This window comes from Nycticebus coucang, chromosome 5 (genome assembly GCF_027406575.1).
Source record: "Nycticebus coucang isolate mNycCou1 chromosome 5, mNycCou1.pri, whole genome shotgun sequence".
Taxonomy (NCBI): domain Eukaryota; kingdom Metazoa; phylum Chordata; class Mammalia; order Primates; family Lorisidae; genus Nycticebus; species Nycticebus coucang.
The window spans coordinates 22,336,026-22,351,898 of record NC_069784.1 but is presented as its reverse complement, the minus strand read 5'-3'; the positions used below and the strand labels follow the sequence as shown (position 1 = coordinate 22,351,898).

Sequence of the window (15,873 nt, the reverse complement as noted above, 5' to 3'; positions counted from 1 at the left end):
TGTAATGGTTTAAAAATCAAGAGAGAGATCTGAGCTAGAAATATAGTATCAAGCATCTTTCACATGTAGACAATAATTGAAGCCACGGAGTAGATGAGAAGAGAAAGAAGGCCTAGTAAAGATTTAGAAAGAATGCCAACGTTTAAGAAGGACCTGAGAAAAATGTTTAAGTTGAGTTTCTACTAATTCATTGATTTTTGGACTTTATATACCAGTAGGAATTATTGTTTGGCTTATTTGTTAAAGGATCTTGACGTGAAATTGATAGTTGAACTTATTTTTTTTTTTAATTAATAGATGCAGATGAATAAATCTCAAAGTGTGGACCTTGAAGAGTTTGGTTTTATTCCAAAACCTTCCCTTCCAAGTATATCAAGGTATAAATATAATGTTAATACCTAAAGTAAAATATTCATTATAAACTTTTTGTTCCTCCAAATAATCACTTATTCAGGGAAAAATGGTCACTGGCTACCCTCAAATCACAGTAATCATTTAGTTCCATAATGAAGCAATGACATTATAAAGGTTTCATTATCTCTGATACCCTAAGCTTATTCAAAACTCCACAGGTATAGAATACTTTAACATTAATTAAATCATCTTTTTCCTAGGAAACTACTGATAGGTCATTCCATCAGGTTCTGTCTTTACAGGGAATGTAAACTAAATGATAAGAGTATACTTTAACAAGGGAAATCACATTGGTATACAAAGTCTAACCCTTCCTATGAGGGGCTCAGTCCATGTTAATAATGCCTCAGACTTATAATTTAAAAATTGGCCAGGTATGATGGCTCACACCTATAATTCTAGTATTCTGGGCGGCTGAGGTGAGAGAATCACTTGAGCTTAGGAGTTTGAGACCAGTCTAAGCAACAGCAAGACCCCATCTCTACTAAAAACAGGAAAATTAGCTAGAGCATGGTGGCAGGCCCCTATAGTCCTAGATATTCAGGAGGGTGAGGCAGCAGGATCACTTGCTTCCAGGAGTTTGAGGTTGCTGTGAGCTGACCACCATAGCACTTTAGCCTGAGCAATGGAATGAGTCTCTGTCTCCAAAAAAGAAAAAAAAAGGAAGAAAGAAAAAAAGTATATATATAAAATTTTAAAATTGTACTTCTGTGCACTATCTTTTTGGACTTTAATAACAACCTACCTGATAAAATGAGACATTTTTATTCTATTTTGTAGGTGAAAAAACTGAAGCTAGTTATATTCCTAGTTAGCAAGCAGAAGACCTTAGATGCTAACTCAGTGTTTTTTTCTTGTAGCATGTTGCCTTGAAGACAATTGTATATATAATTTCCCTTCCAGAGAAGGGCATTCTGTATGCACATACAACATTCAATATATTTAACAACTAGTACAGACCAGGATCTGACCAATGAATTTGATGTCAGCACTGCTTCTAGAGATCCCAGCTTTTGATATCTAATTGAAAGTAGCATTAGCAATAGATTTTTTTTTTTTTTTTTTTGAGACAGTCTCACTTTGTCACCCTTTGTAGTGTGCTGTGACATCATAGCTCATAGCAACCTCAAACTCCTGGGCTTAAGCGATTTTCTTGCCTCAGCCTCTCAAGTACCTGGGACTACAGGCACCTGCCACAATGCCTGGCTATTTTTAGAGATGAAGTCTCGCTCTGGCTCAGGCTAGTCTCAGTGAGCTCAAGCAATCCACCTCCTTGGCCTCCAAAGTGCTGGGAAGCAATAGATTTTTAAAGGCTATACACAGATAGCAGATATCTATTGAAGGCATGTCAAGATGACTAAGTATTGGTCACTTCCATTAAATATCTGTTTTTACCTTTTGCAACCCAGTCTGGGTAGATTTTTTTTTTGTGTGTGTGTGTGTTTTTTTTTTTTTTTTTTTTTTGGCCAGGGCTGGATTTGAACCCACCACCTCCAGCATATGGGACCGGCACCCTACTCCTTGAGCCACAGGCGCCACCCAAGGCTGGGTAGATTTTATCACAGAATTATTGAATGGATAAAAACACTTTTTCCTGTTTATGTGAATAAGTAGTTTTATCAAGGCCAGATTAATTTTAATATTTTCTTTAATATTTTTGTGGTTTTATTTTTCTTTACAAAGGTCAGAATATTTAAATGTACCTGAGTCACCTATAATGAACCAGTGGGATCAACATAAAATCTGTGGAAAAGTTCAACAAGAACTATCTGAATATGAAGACAAAGGTAAATTATCATTGATACTGATTTGAGTGAAAATGTGGTTTATCATTACTTTGAGTTGGCAAATAATATTATTGAAAAACAACATCTGAAATCATTATAATTATTAACTTAGCAACATTTTTCTCTTGGGTTATTGAACCAATTTCAAATTCTTGGGTCTGTTATTTTAGATGATCTCACAATGTCTGTCATACATTGTTTTAAAATATCTTATTTCTTACATATTGTTGATTATTTTAATTTAAAGGTAATGGAGAAAAACTGAGAAAATAAGGGATCCTTGGGTATACTTTAGTATGTCTTTAGAATTATTTAAGATAGTTTTACACTTATAAAATTAGTCTATTTTTATAAAACAGCCATGTGACTTTGGAAGGTTAAAATTATTTAACCTCTTTAGGCCTTAGTCTTATCTTTAAAATGAAAGGATTAAATTGATTGAATTGGGTGACCTTTAATATTTCTCTAGTTCTTAAACCTATGATTCTTACAATTTCTATGATAATATGAGACTATGACACAGGTTGTAGTATATAGCTGCTATGTTATCTAGATTTTTTTAAATCTGTGTCTACCATTAAATTAATGGGATAATGTATGTAAATTAAATACTGTGCCTGGTTTATCATTATTCTGGTTCCTGCTAGTCATATTTCCCTGGATCACAATATTTCTAGCCAGTCTGTTAAAATAATTCTGGCCATTGAGTTGTTTGTTCAAATGGTTGTATGTAGAAATGGTAAGCTAGGGGTTTTCTGAAAATAACTTCATATGTTCGACATTGACTTCTGTTGCCACTCTTTTCTTCGTACTGTCACTTTATGCTTCCTCTAGTCATAATCTAAGATCTTAAGGAGGCAAAAGGCTGGAGTATCCACTACCTTTAGCGATACTCAATATGAGATGAAGAAAAGCTCCCTATTTCTACTTGGAGAATCATAACGTTTATTTAACTTGTTAAAAGCCTGAGTATCTTTGCGAAGAGGATAGGAATAAAACAGTCAACTCTCTTATTGTTATCTCCCATCAACTTGTAGCCTTCTAACTTATTCCTTCCTTATACTACTGCTGTATTCCCCGTCCTCCTCTACATCAGACCTTATTTTTCCCTCTGCTTACTTTTGTGCTGTATTTATATAGTTTTCCTACTTTTATTTCTTTTCCACCCACTATTCCAAATCCAATTTATATTATGATAGTAAAGTCCCACTTAGATACCTTAACTCCCAGGAATAAATAAACTATATCCTTGTTTTCCTGAGTAGACCAATTTTTTTTAAAGGAGCCATATAGTACAACAGTTAAGTTGACAGGAGCTAGAAACAATCTGTCTAGATCCAAGTCTTAGCTGTGCCATTTACTGTAACCTTTCACAGTATACTAAACCACATTGTCTAAATTCTCTCATCTAGTTATGTTTTAAGGATTTTAGGATTAAATGAGATAATGTATGTAAAACTCTCAACACAGTATCTGGTACTGTTAGCAGTAGTAATTGGGTATATTTATAATACTTTTCATTTACTAGTCTTCAATGGCAAAACATACTTTAAATATATCCAAATACTACTTTTGAGAGTATTTTAAGAAAAACATGGCAATTTTATCATCTGTATTCCAATTTAAAGAAGGGAAGAAGAAAAAATGTCAGAAATTTTATAAGAAAGTGTATTGAATCATAAAATTTAAAGTGAAGGGGACTTTGTGCAATTTCTCTTTTATAGTGAAAGAAGCAAAGACTCCAAGAGATTAAATGACTTACCCCCAAATCATATATCTAATTAATGACTGGGCCAGAAATAGATTCTATATAACTTGATTCCCAATCTAATGCTATTTCTATAAAATGAAATTGACTTTTAGTTATCAGTGGAGAATTGAAACTTGAGCAAATAGTACTATGAACTCTTCCAACTTTCCACCCCTGCCAAACGATATATTTCTCTATCTCCGCATGCATTTTTAGCCCTCTATTTTCTTTCAAAGAAGAATTATCTTTTCTTCTATTGAAGGTTTATCTCTCCTCCTATAGTCTTAATATAACAATCCTGTCTTTCCTGGGACTTTAGAAAACCAGTTATCCCTCTCCTATTTCCCTTCTCTCTTTGTATCTTTTTCTTTAGCATATAAATATGCTCAAGTCTCTTTTCTCTTCAGTTTTTGTCCTCATCTAACCTTTATGATTATAAGTGATACACACTCTACTGAAGGTGACTTAAACATAAAAAAGAAAATTGATTGTCTTCTGTAAACTGAAATGTCCGGACATGTATCTGGCTTTAATCTTGGCTAGATCCAGGCACTCAAGGGATTTCATCATGCCTCTGGCTTTCTGTCAGTGTTTTAGCTATGCCTGTTGCTAATTGGCTTTATTTTTTAAATTGGCTTTCTCACTTGGCCAGTAACTCCTAACTTATATCTTCCCAGTTTAGTAGCCAGAGTGAAAAAAAGTAGTCTTCCCTGTCCACTTTGGCAGACCAAAGTTCATTTGAACTGGCCTCATTTGAGTCATGTGTTTATTGTGTAATCAATCTGTGTAGCCTAGGGATTGGGACATTATATCCCTGTGACCCTAGGGAAGCCAGGATGCTACAAATGTTGGCCTCATCAAAATCAAATAGAATGGTAGAGTAGTTCCCCCAGAGGAAATGGGATAACTCCTACCAAAAGAGAAAGCATGCCAGGAAGACAAGAAACAGGATTCTGGAGTCAGGGTATCCTCTATCTCTTGCTTTCTTATCTAAAGAAATATTCTTGGAAGACCAATTTGCACTCAATGTGCTCACTTTTTACATCTTCATTAAAATGTGGGATTTTTCCTCCACCATTCCTTTTGAAACTACATTTGCTCTGTCCATTTAGTGACCTATAAGTGCTGAATTCAGTGAACAATTTTCAACTTTTATTCTTTTTGACCTTTGTAGTATTCATACTTTTGGTCTTTCCTTCCTTTGAGAAATCTCTCCTTTGGTTTCAGTTAAACCTTTTTTTTTTTTTTTTTTTAATAGAGTCTCAAGCTGTTGCCCTGGCTAGAGTGCTGTGGCATCACAGCTCACAGCAACCTCCAACTCTTGGACTTAAGCGATTCTTTTGCCTCAGCCTTCCAAGTACAGACACCCGCTACAACGCCCAGCTATTTTTGTTGTAGTTGCCACTGCTGTTGTAGCTGGCCACGGCCAGGTTCAAACCTGCTACCCTTGGTATATGAATTTGGCGCCCTACCCACTGAGCCACAGGCGCCGCCCTCAATTAACCCTTTCTATTGGTTCTTCCTACTACTTCTCCACTGCTTTGGCTTTTCTTCTTATTGATGTTGCAAAAGGGCTTCTTCCTTCTTCCTTCTTTCTTCTCACTTTAAAAACTTTTGTGGGACAATAACACCCAAGCTCATGTGTTAAATCACTAACTCTGTTCTGATGATTTCTAAATCTGTGTCTCCCATCTAGATCTCTGTCCATCTATATAATCACCTTCTTGGACATATGCACCCAAAAGTCAACTTGTCAGCCTTTGAACTCTGTCTTCTTTGTATCTCACTTTGTTCCTTCTCTTTTTTCCTTAGCTCAATGGATAAACTCTCTTCCGAGGTTCTAAAGGCAGAAAAAGAGTCATCCTAAATATCTCAATCACCAAATCTTAATTATTTTGCCTCCTGCAGTCTCTCATATCTGTTATTTCCTTTCTATCGTGTCTGCCGATAGAAGCTTAAGAATGCATCTCTCATTTATTGCAATAACTTTCTTTTCTCTCTGCTTCTTGTCTCATTATCCTTAGATCTATAACTATTTAAAATGCTCTAACGGGCATATCTAGTCATGTAAACCTTTTGCTAAGATATCTTCAATAGTTATCTTCTGCTTGTAAGAAAACAAAAATCTCCTTGATATGACACACAAGGTTCACTGTGATCTGGCACTTAACTACCTGTGCAGTGACAATAGGCCCTGTCTTCTCCTCCTTTGTGTTCCAGAAATCCTGAGAACTATACTTTCCCATCTTCTGGTCTCTTAGGCTGCTATGTCTTTTACATGGTATTCTCCCTTATGGGATAGCTTGCCTTTCTTTCTTGCCCTGCTCCACAACCACAAGCTCAAATTCCTACTACTGTTCCTTCGTGTGTTATCACCCTAAAGGAGTCTGTCCCATGCCCATTGCAGGTTTAGTTCCTTTTTCCTCTGGGTTTCCATTGCAGTCCGCACCTACTTCCCTTTTTAGTACATACCATATTGTGTGTGTGTTTATGAGAGAGTGTGTATGTATCAACATACAAAAGTAGAATGATGTAGTAGGAGGTATAGTTGAAAGATAAAATAGGATTTATATAGGTGAAGAAGAGGATAGAGGACATTTAAAGTGGAAGAAACTTAGCAGTATACTGGAGCAAGTTTCTGTTGGCTTATGAGAGATGATTGTTAAATTTTTAGAAATTGTTCTGCCATTATCAAAAATTTAATTTTATAAACTTTAAATAAATGATGTTAAAAACAAAGGCAAAAATATTCAACACTCATCACTTCCTAATTATTCTACCACATTTTACTGTTATCTGTGTTCTCGAGTTTATTTATCTATATGGTAGAAATACTGTATGATGGGATACTACTGTGCATTTCATCCCAACTTCTCATTCAGTGATGTCACATCAGTAGCTTGAAATCAGTTATGGTGGGAGTATTTATGCCATGGGAATCAGCAAACACTACCAATCAGGATTTGATTTATTGTTTTGGTAATTGTTTAGACTAAAGAAAGTGATAGATAAAATGTTGATAGTGTTTATTAAACTTAACAATATGTTGTTCTTATATCCATTACGTTGTGAATAACAAAAACTTGAGGGAATATTCTTCTAGTATTTAAAAACTATTAAATTTAGCAAAGATGCTTAAGTCTTCAATGATGAATGAATGATTCAAGTGATGAATGAATTAAGTCCCAACATATATCTTTATTGTTTTACTTCTTTCTTACTTGTTAAGTCAACAAAAATATCAAACAGCATTCATGTGAGAACTATATTTATCAGTTTGGAACCATAGGTTGACTACAGATAGAAGAGTAGCAAAACTCCATGAAAATGTTCAGTGAGAATTAATTAGATATATGAAATTTACATTTAAACATGCTGTATATTTCATTATTGTTTATAAATGGTGTGCTACACATCCTTTACATTGGTAAAGTTTATGATAAACTTATGTATGTGTACATATGCATACATTCTTGGAGAGGCAGTTATTAAACATTTATTAGTGTACTACCATGCAGAACCGTACAAATAAAGATATTTAGGCCCCATAACATCTTTTAAGGTTGATACTATTATTCAACCCAGTTAGCACAGTCTGGCAGTTTGAACATTTTGTCTAAGATCATACAATTAATAAATTAGAGGAAATGTTCACCCAGGTAATCTGGCTCTAAACCCAAGCTATAAACGGTGAATAACACTGAGGATTTTTTTAGCAGGAAAAAATAGATATGTATTTTGGAGAAATATTTTATAACAATACAAAAATTAACTTGCAGGGAGAAGACCTAGAGGAAGAAGATCATTTTAAAAGTTTATTGTAATCCAATCATAGAGTTGAGTTATTTTTATATAAGAATTAAGAGGAAAAATTAATACTGTCTAAAAAATTTATTGAAAATTAAATTTAGTGCAACTATAAGTACATGTAATACATTTAATAGACTTAGTTGAATACAAAAAAATATTCAACAATGCTTAACATAATGCTTTTGAAAATTATTTCTCAAGAGCTGTGTTTAGTAGTTGAAAGATATGTTTGATATATCAATAGATTATGATGCTTGTGGTTAAAAAAAGTACCTATACTCTTTTATACATACACATAACAGATTTTTCTAGATGGAACTATTCTACAACTTCAAATGAGAAAACCCGTCAACCTCAAACAGTGTTATTCAGTGAAAATCTTAATGTATCTGAAAACCAACACTTGACAGACGCAGATAAAAGCAACTCTCCAGTTTTAGAAGTTTTGAATGTGAACTTTGAATTAGGAAATGAAGTTTGGGATGATTTTGATGATGAAAACTTAATAGAAGTTTCTAGCTTTTCAACTGATACTGAAAAGACAAAAACATCAGGTAAAATTATATTTTAGTATGAACTGGTTTTATTAGAAATTCCTGTAATATTTTTTATTTCAGTTCCTTCAACTCAGTTTCTTTGCTCTTTCTCTTTCTGTGTGTGTGTGTGTGCGCGTGTGTGAAAGAGAGAGAAAAAGAGAGAAAAGCTTGCTTGATATATATTTGGTTTGTTACAATTATAATCTTTAGCAAAACAAAAAGTGTGATCCTTCTACAAAGAGCATTTTTTCCCCACGCAGGACAGAAGTCAGGTTATTCCATGATAATGATATAGCAAGTGAGCTTTCTATATTCTATTTTTCCTCTCTTGTAAAGACCGTCTACAAATTCAGATTATTACTGAATTTTCTCACATAAACCAGAATGTTTAGAATTGCCCCCATTCTAACATCACAACTGGTCTGCTAATATTTGTGAAGGACAAAAGTATTTTATGTTTAAAAGTATTCTTCTGATGCAAAGAAAATAAAATCACTTTTATTTCTAGTCAAAATATTGACTTCTTAGGTATAACTAAATAAATAAGGAAGGATTTAGTTCCCCTATATTGGATATTAAATTTAAATCTTATTCAACCCCCAAATAACAGGACTTAGTTAAAGGCGAATTCACTATTTCTTTGAGTTAAAGGCAAATTCACTATTTTGCTAAAACTAAGAAATAAAGTTTATGATGAGACAGCAAATGGAGATACTCTCTCCCATGAGGTCATGGAAGGAAATCAGTCCATCAACCTTCTTAGGCACTTTTATTCCTTACAAGTATAGTTGCCTCTTACCATACCATCTCATGTCTTTAAAAAAAGAAAACAACTATTCTAAAGGAATAGTTATAAATTGATATATTCTTAGAGGGCTTTAAGAATTACCTAAACAGCTAATACTACTAGCAAAAACAGGATTTGACCAACTTTACAATATAGATCAGGAAAATCATCATACGGTATCATTAGCACAGTTTTCTAACTAGACAGCTACCAATCTCTACTGCAAGCTTAAATGTCATCATGCACTGCAACTTAATAGGCAATGTGTATTGTTCCTTTTGAGGTAGGTTCATCCCATAAGAGCATAGCTTTGTCTCTGGCAAAATCAGTCTCAGTAAATGCCATTTCCTATACGTAGAGCACCTTAAATGATTACTGTGCAGACAATTGAAAACATTGAATAAACTTTGACTTGATCATTTACATGTATTAAAATATAAATATATAAATAATGGTGGTGAGTGGAAAAACACAAACTATTTTTCCTCTGCTTTCATACCACAATCAAGGCAGAAGACTGTGACCCAATGCAATCATTTCTCAGTGGCCACCAGCTGGGTTCCTCCAACCCAGTTCAATTCTGACCCTATCTTCCTGGAGAAAGAAACAGGAGCCAAAGACCAAATATATATGTATTTTACAAAACCACAGGTGGTTTGAGGGACTTTTAGTATAGTGACTAATAACCTGTTCTTAATGTGTTGTATAGTTTTACTCCTTTAGCTTTGTGCTCTTATTTTTCTGTGTAAATTAAATTTGATTAGCCAATACAGTGACACACATTTGTAGTCTCAGCTACTCAGGAGGCTAAGTGGGTAGGATTGCTTGAGCCCTGGAATTCAAGGCCAGCATGGTCAGCATAGTAAGACCTCATCTCTAAAATAAATACAAATTAAAAAAAAAATAAGATTAAAAAATTAAATAAATTTGATGATTGAGAAGGATTATTCATTCGTTCTTTAACCAGATCTTACCTCTTAGAGAGCCCTTGTAGAGCTTGTGAAACTATTCATTCAATTGTGGCACTTTATTACAAAATGTTATCTTTTTATATAGGATTCCAGGACACTTTGGTTTCAACTACCAGGGAAAGTAAGCTACCCCTCCAAGAGTCAAAGAGCAAATTCCAAAGAGAAATGTCAAACAGGCAAGTTTAAGAACTTTGATTTGTTAAATTTACAATTTTATATCCCCTTGACACATAATTGGGGATGGGGGAAATCAAGTCATTAGATTTCAGAAAGGCTATAAGATATTAACCAACCTAAACTCTCTTAATTTTAGAGGTTTGTTTCTCAGAGTGCTGTTGTCACACCACGTAGGGGTGCATATTAAATATGCACTTTCCTGAGCCCATGTTATACCTACTAAATCTTTTTTTCAGATCAATATAAGGATACAAATGATTAGGTTACAATGCTCGTGTTTGTTAGACATAGAATCTTTATCTCAGGGCTGGGAGCTCAGGAATCTTAATTTTTTTACATGACTTGAAAACTAAGAGTAGTTTAACAAATAGAAAAGAAATAGTCATTTCAGGTATAAAGAAGCAACTATAAAGAGATAAGGCTTGAGATTGCTGAGGTCTGATTGTAAGGGCCTTGAATGCTATTTGTAGACATCTGTATTCATTAAGTCAGTCAGGAGTCAAAAACCCAATGCCTTCAGGATTTGGTGGGTTGAGGCCAACTGTAGGGTTTCCCATTGAAAGGGAATCACCTCTAGTTCTCTCCAGTTTATTGTTGCAGTGCAGGAAATGTGAATCTAGTGTTGTTAAATATTCTGATTTTTCGAGAAAAGCTAGGAATCTGAAATCTTATGTGACATTTCATAATTTTTTAATTTTGACAACTACTTCAGAAATACATGATATACTCTGCAGTATGATGATAATAATTTCTATAAGCAAAATATCACCTAGGAGCCTCTAGTTTTTGATGTATTTGGTAGGCAGTGAGGAGTCATCCAAAATATTTAGGCACAGGAAAAATAATTTGATTAGAAAATAATCATTCTGGGCGGCGCCTGTGGCTCAAGGAGTAGGGCGCCGGTCCCATATGCCGGAGATGGCGGGTTCAAACCCAGCCCCGGCCAAAAGAAACACACACACACACAAAAAAAAGAAAATAATCATTCTAGCAGCAATATGTATAGTGAATTATGGAGAGTGGAACCACCCAGAGGCCTAGTGGCTGATATAAAAAGCAGGGTGTGACGAGGCCTAACCTAGGGCAGGGGTAATAGAAACAGAGAAGTAGGTTGGATTTTTAGAATATTTCTGAAATAAAAGAGATTCACTTGGCAACTGAGAGGATATGAATATTGAGGAAGAGGGAAGAATAAATGGCAATGGGGAGATGGAGATGTAATTTAAGGATATAGGAAACATAAGATTTGGAATGGAAAACAACTTTTGAAATGTTCAATTTGAAGTATCTTTGCAGAAATACAAAAAGGATTTGGAAATACTAGACTTAATTAGAAATCATGGGAGAGAAATTATGGCCAAAGCTAAAAATTTCCAAGCCAAAAACAAAATATTGACAAATTTTTATTTAGGTTCCAGTTTTTTACTTAAAAATTATGTATTTCTCTGCTTTGGAAAAAGATACTAAATTTGTGATGTCCTTTGGAATTTTTGCTATTATTAGTCATATTACCAAGCATTAGCATCCATATCACAGAATCATAGATTTTATAAAATTTCAGAGCTAATGGAACTTAATTTGCATACTGTTTAGTTTCTCCCACACTGGAGCCTTGAATTCTGGGTCATATAGAATAAATAGATATAAGCATCAAAGTAGAACAGATTCATGGGTGTAGAGAAGCAAAAAATAGATAAATCTAAGTAGGACTTAAACAAGGCACTTAAACAGTTCTGTGCAGCACACCTTTAAAAAACTACAAGTGATTGTGTAAGATTTTAGAAGTGACCTACAGAAGATAAGTAGTTTTAAAATGGTATGTTTTAAAAGAGCTTCTTCTTTTATAAGAAGCCTCTGACAACCTGGTATCAGAAATTGCCTCTGGGAAAAAGCCTGAGCAACCTGAGGATCTAGGGTTACTTGCTTTTCTGTAATGTCCTTTTTACTATTTATCTTATTTTTTTGATACATATATGTTTATTAGTCAAAGACAAAAAGATTCAATCCTATCAGTATGTGTGATTCTTCTCTACCTCCACCGACTGCTCATTGCTCCTTGCATGGCTTCACATTTTGGCTTTTGTCAGCTTAAATCGTCACCTCCTCAGAGATGCATTGATGACCATCTTTTTAAAATGAGTTTATTGACTGGCACAGTGGCTCACTGTGGATCATTTGAGCTCAGGAGTTTGAGACCAGCCTGAGCAAGAGCAAGACCCTGTCTCTACTAAAAATAGAAAAAACTAGCTGGGCATCATGGCGGGCACTTGTAGTCCCAGCTACTTGAGTGGCTGAAGTGAGAGGATTACCTGAACCCAAGAGTTTGAGATTTCTGTAAGCTATAGTGATCTTACCAGGTGCATTTCCTTCATTTAATTTTAGCATCTGTAATTATGTATATAGTTGTTTTTATTCATTGTCTGCTCCTCTACTAGATGGTAACCCCTTAAGGGTTTTTGTTTTTTTAACCACTTTATACACAGCTCCTAGTATAGTGTCTAGCTTAAGGTAGTAAATAATAAATTTGTTTCAATGAGTGAATTAATACAGAATGTTAAGAGTAAATTTTAGTATTCAGTTACACATAAGAAGATAACTAGAGGGCGGCACCCATAGCTCAGTGAGTAGGGTGCTGGCCACATACACCAAAGCTGGTGGGTTTGAATCCGGCCCGGACCAGCTAAAATAACAGTGCCAACTGCAACAAAAAAAATAGCTGGGCATTGTGGCCAGCACTTGTAGTCCCAGCTACTTGGGAGGCTGAGGCAAGAGAATCGCTTAAGCCGAAGAGTTTGAGGTTGTTATGAGCTGTGATGCCACGGCACTCTACTGAGGACAACACAGTGAGCCTGTTGTCTCAAAAAAAAAAAAAACAAGAAGATAAGTAGAGATGTCTATCTGTAGTCAGAACAGAATAGGGAAGGAAATTAAAAGTTAAGCAAATAGAATTTAGAAAAGATTTACAGGATTACAAGTTAATATATAATTATGTATAAGCCTCCATTTTTATTTATTTATTTTTATTCGAGACAGAGTCTCACTTTGTTGCCCTTGGTAGAGTGCCATGGCATCATAGCTCACAGCAACCTCAAACTCTTGGACTCAAGTGATTCTCTTGCCTCATCCTCCCAAGTAGCTGAGACTATAGGGACCTATCACAATGCCCAGCTGTTTTTTCTTTTTATTGTTTTTTTTTTTTGGGGGGGGTCTTGCCTTTGCTCAGGTTGGTCTTGAACTTCTGAGCTCAAGCAATCCACCCACATGGGCCTACCCAGAGTGCTAGGATTATAGGCTTGAGTCACCACACCCAGCCTCATAAACTTTAATTTTAAAGAAAACTTTTAAATGATTATTTCTATACTCCCTTAAAAAAACTATTCATACCAAATTTGGAATATGTAAATTGTGCCTTGGTCTAAGGTTAAGGAAATATACCAAATTTTTTTCCGTGTGTATAAGAAACATCGATTTTTTTTATGATAAGTGTGAGAATTTTTCATTATATTCCTTAAAAAATCACTATGATCCAAATTAGAATGATTTCTCTTGTTTGCCATATTTTACAAGTAATTAATTTTAATTTTTAGTTTTGTTTCATCACATAAGAAGCCAGATACTTACTTATCAAATTCTGCCATGTCCAAGTTCGGTGCCTCCTCCATGACAAAACTACCTCAGCAAGCTGGAAATGCAAATGATGTAAGAAAAAGCACTTCTTTGTTTTTCTTTTAAATTTTTCCTGAATGCTTAAACTTTCCATGATTAATATTTTTTACCTCAAAATACAGGTCCATTTACAAGAAAGGAAACAACAAAGTCTGTCACCAGAGATTGAGAGGCTATACTTTCCTCACTCTAAAAAAAAACCAAATTGTTTAAATTTTAATGAAGTAGATTTTTTTATTAGTAACAGTGAATGTAAAAAGGAAATTGATTTCAGGTAAGAACTCTTTAAGAAGATTTCAAAATTATCCCAATAAAAACTTTTTACAAAGAAATTCAACATTCTTTTTTCCTTGTTCATTTTAAAGATCAGAGCTTAAATTCAACATTTTATTTATTAAAGACACTGAAATTTTAGACCCCTGATAAACTGAGCTGCTTAAGATATTTTACAATACCAGATATTTCTATTTTTGGAAACCTATATGTTTGATGCTATTAATTCAAACATTATATTGAATTAATAAACTTACTCTTACTGATTTGAATACAGTATGTTCATGTTAACCATGAAAAGTGTAAAGTCATTTGAGAAATCCAAATGAGATAAGCTAATTTTCTAAAGTTCAAGTTGTATTTTAGCCAGCTAGTTATTTTACAATTCAACAGTTTCAGTGAACAAGTCAGAGTAAATTTAGTCAGTGCCCTTTGGGAAACTCGGGAGCAGTTTTTCCTTAAAGAATTAAAGATTAGAGACCTATTTACACCTTCCCCCCCACCAAGTGAAGAAGTGGGAGTAGAGAACTAAAAAATCTGTAACTGTTTGTGAACAATTAATTGTAAACTCCACTGTACTCTGATGAGCCTGCTCCCACTTTTATTAAATGACATTACTTTTTAATATATTTAAAGAAATAAAGAAATACCTTTACAGTTTAAAAAAATATCTTTTACAATTCATAGAGTCTAATGTTTTCCCCATAGATTTCCTACAAGGTTATGTATACTGAAGGCCATTTGATACATTAATGTCACAGAAATCTTCAAGTTTGTTAGTACTACTTTATCCATTGTCAATTTTAAAATAAATTGTGTAACAAAAAAAAAATTTTTTTTTTTTTTTTGCTTTCCCTACCCCCAGTAGGTATCATCCTATTGATGAAGCTGGAGAAATGAAATCTCTTCTTGGAATATTTGATGGTATTTTCTAAGACAAATGCCCCAGTACTTCCTGTGTTAATAAGACAAAGTGTAAAGATTCCTAGTCAAAAGCATGCTTTTTTTAAAAAAAAGTAGTTATAATTGTTCATATTTTTTCTCTTATGTTTGATCAGTTTTACTGAATTTTTTTGCAGTAAAATAAATGGACTTATTCACTTTCCCATTATATGGTACTTCTTGAAAAACACTTTGGGAGTAGGTTTGTTTCAATAAGCTGATAATTAAGTTGTACTTAGAAATAATTACTTGGCTGTTAACTGGATTTTGGCAAGAACCAATTTAAAATTTTATTTTTGTGTTAATAAGAAAGGCACTCTGTGAAAACAAAATAATGCTAAGTTATCTAGACTGTTAAAAGTAGAGGAAAAATGCTAAGTTTGTGAATCTTTTTATTGTATGGATTAGTCACTAATATTGTTTTATATAATTTGTTTCACTAAAAATTTTTAAGAATCCAGTAGCTATTTAAAACTATTGTTGTCTAACTTTGAGCAACAATAAATTAAACATCAATCAATATAGATTATTGTTTTTGTTTGGCTTCTTTTTAATGTTGTGAATTCTAAAACTCGTTATGTTGACTTTTACCAAGCAAAAAGACGTTTTATTATTTCCCAATTCATTATATTTCAAATTTTTAGATTGAGTAAGTAGTATATAGGCATCCTACATAATGCTTATTGTCTAATTGATTTATAGATACCCTAGGAAGTTGAAGCCCACTTAAGAAATTTTAGAAAAATGATTTTCTCCTTTT

General features: G+C 33.8%; 1 protein-coding gene across 1 annotated transcript in view; it reads left to right on the top strand.

The window, feature by feature from the left end:
• HFM1 (helicase for meiosis 1) overlaps positions 1 to 15,600 on the top strand; it is a 110,684-nt gene extending 95,084 nt beyond the window's left edge. Inside the window, exons 33-39 of the mRNA XM_053591303.1 lie at positions 298 to 377; positions 2,098 to 2,201; positions 8,064 to 8,315; positions 10,141 to 10,231; positions 13,820 to 13,931; positions 14,021 to 14,172; positions 15,037 to 15,600. Of these exons, the coding sequence (XP_053447278.1) occupies positions 298 to 377; positions 2,098 to 2,201; positions 8,064 to 8,315; positions 10,141 to 10,231; positions 13,820 to 13,931; positions 14,021 to 14,172; positions 15,037 to 15,106 (861 nt within the window). The 3' untranslated portion in view covers positions 15,107 to 15,600. The remainder of the gene's footprint in view (positions 1 to 297; positions 378 to 2,097; positions 2,202 to 8,063; positions 8,316 to 10,140; positions 10,232 to 13,819; positions 13,932 to 14,020; positions 14,173 to 15,036) is intronic.
• Positions 15,601 to 15,873: the final 273 nt, after the last annotated feature.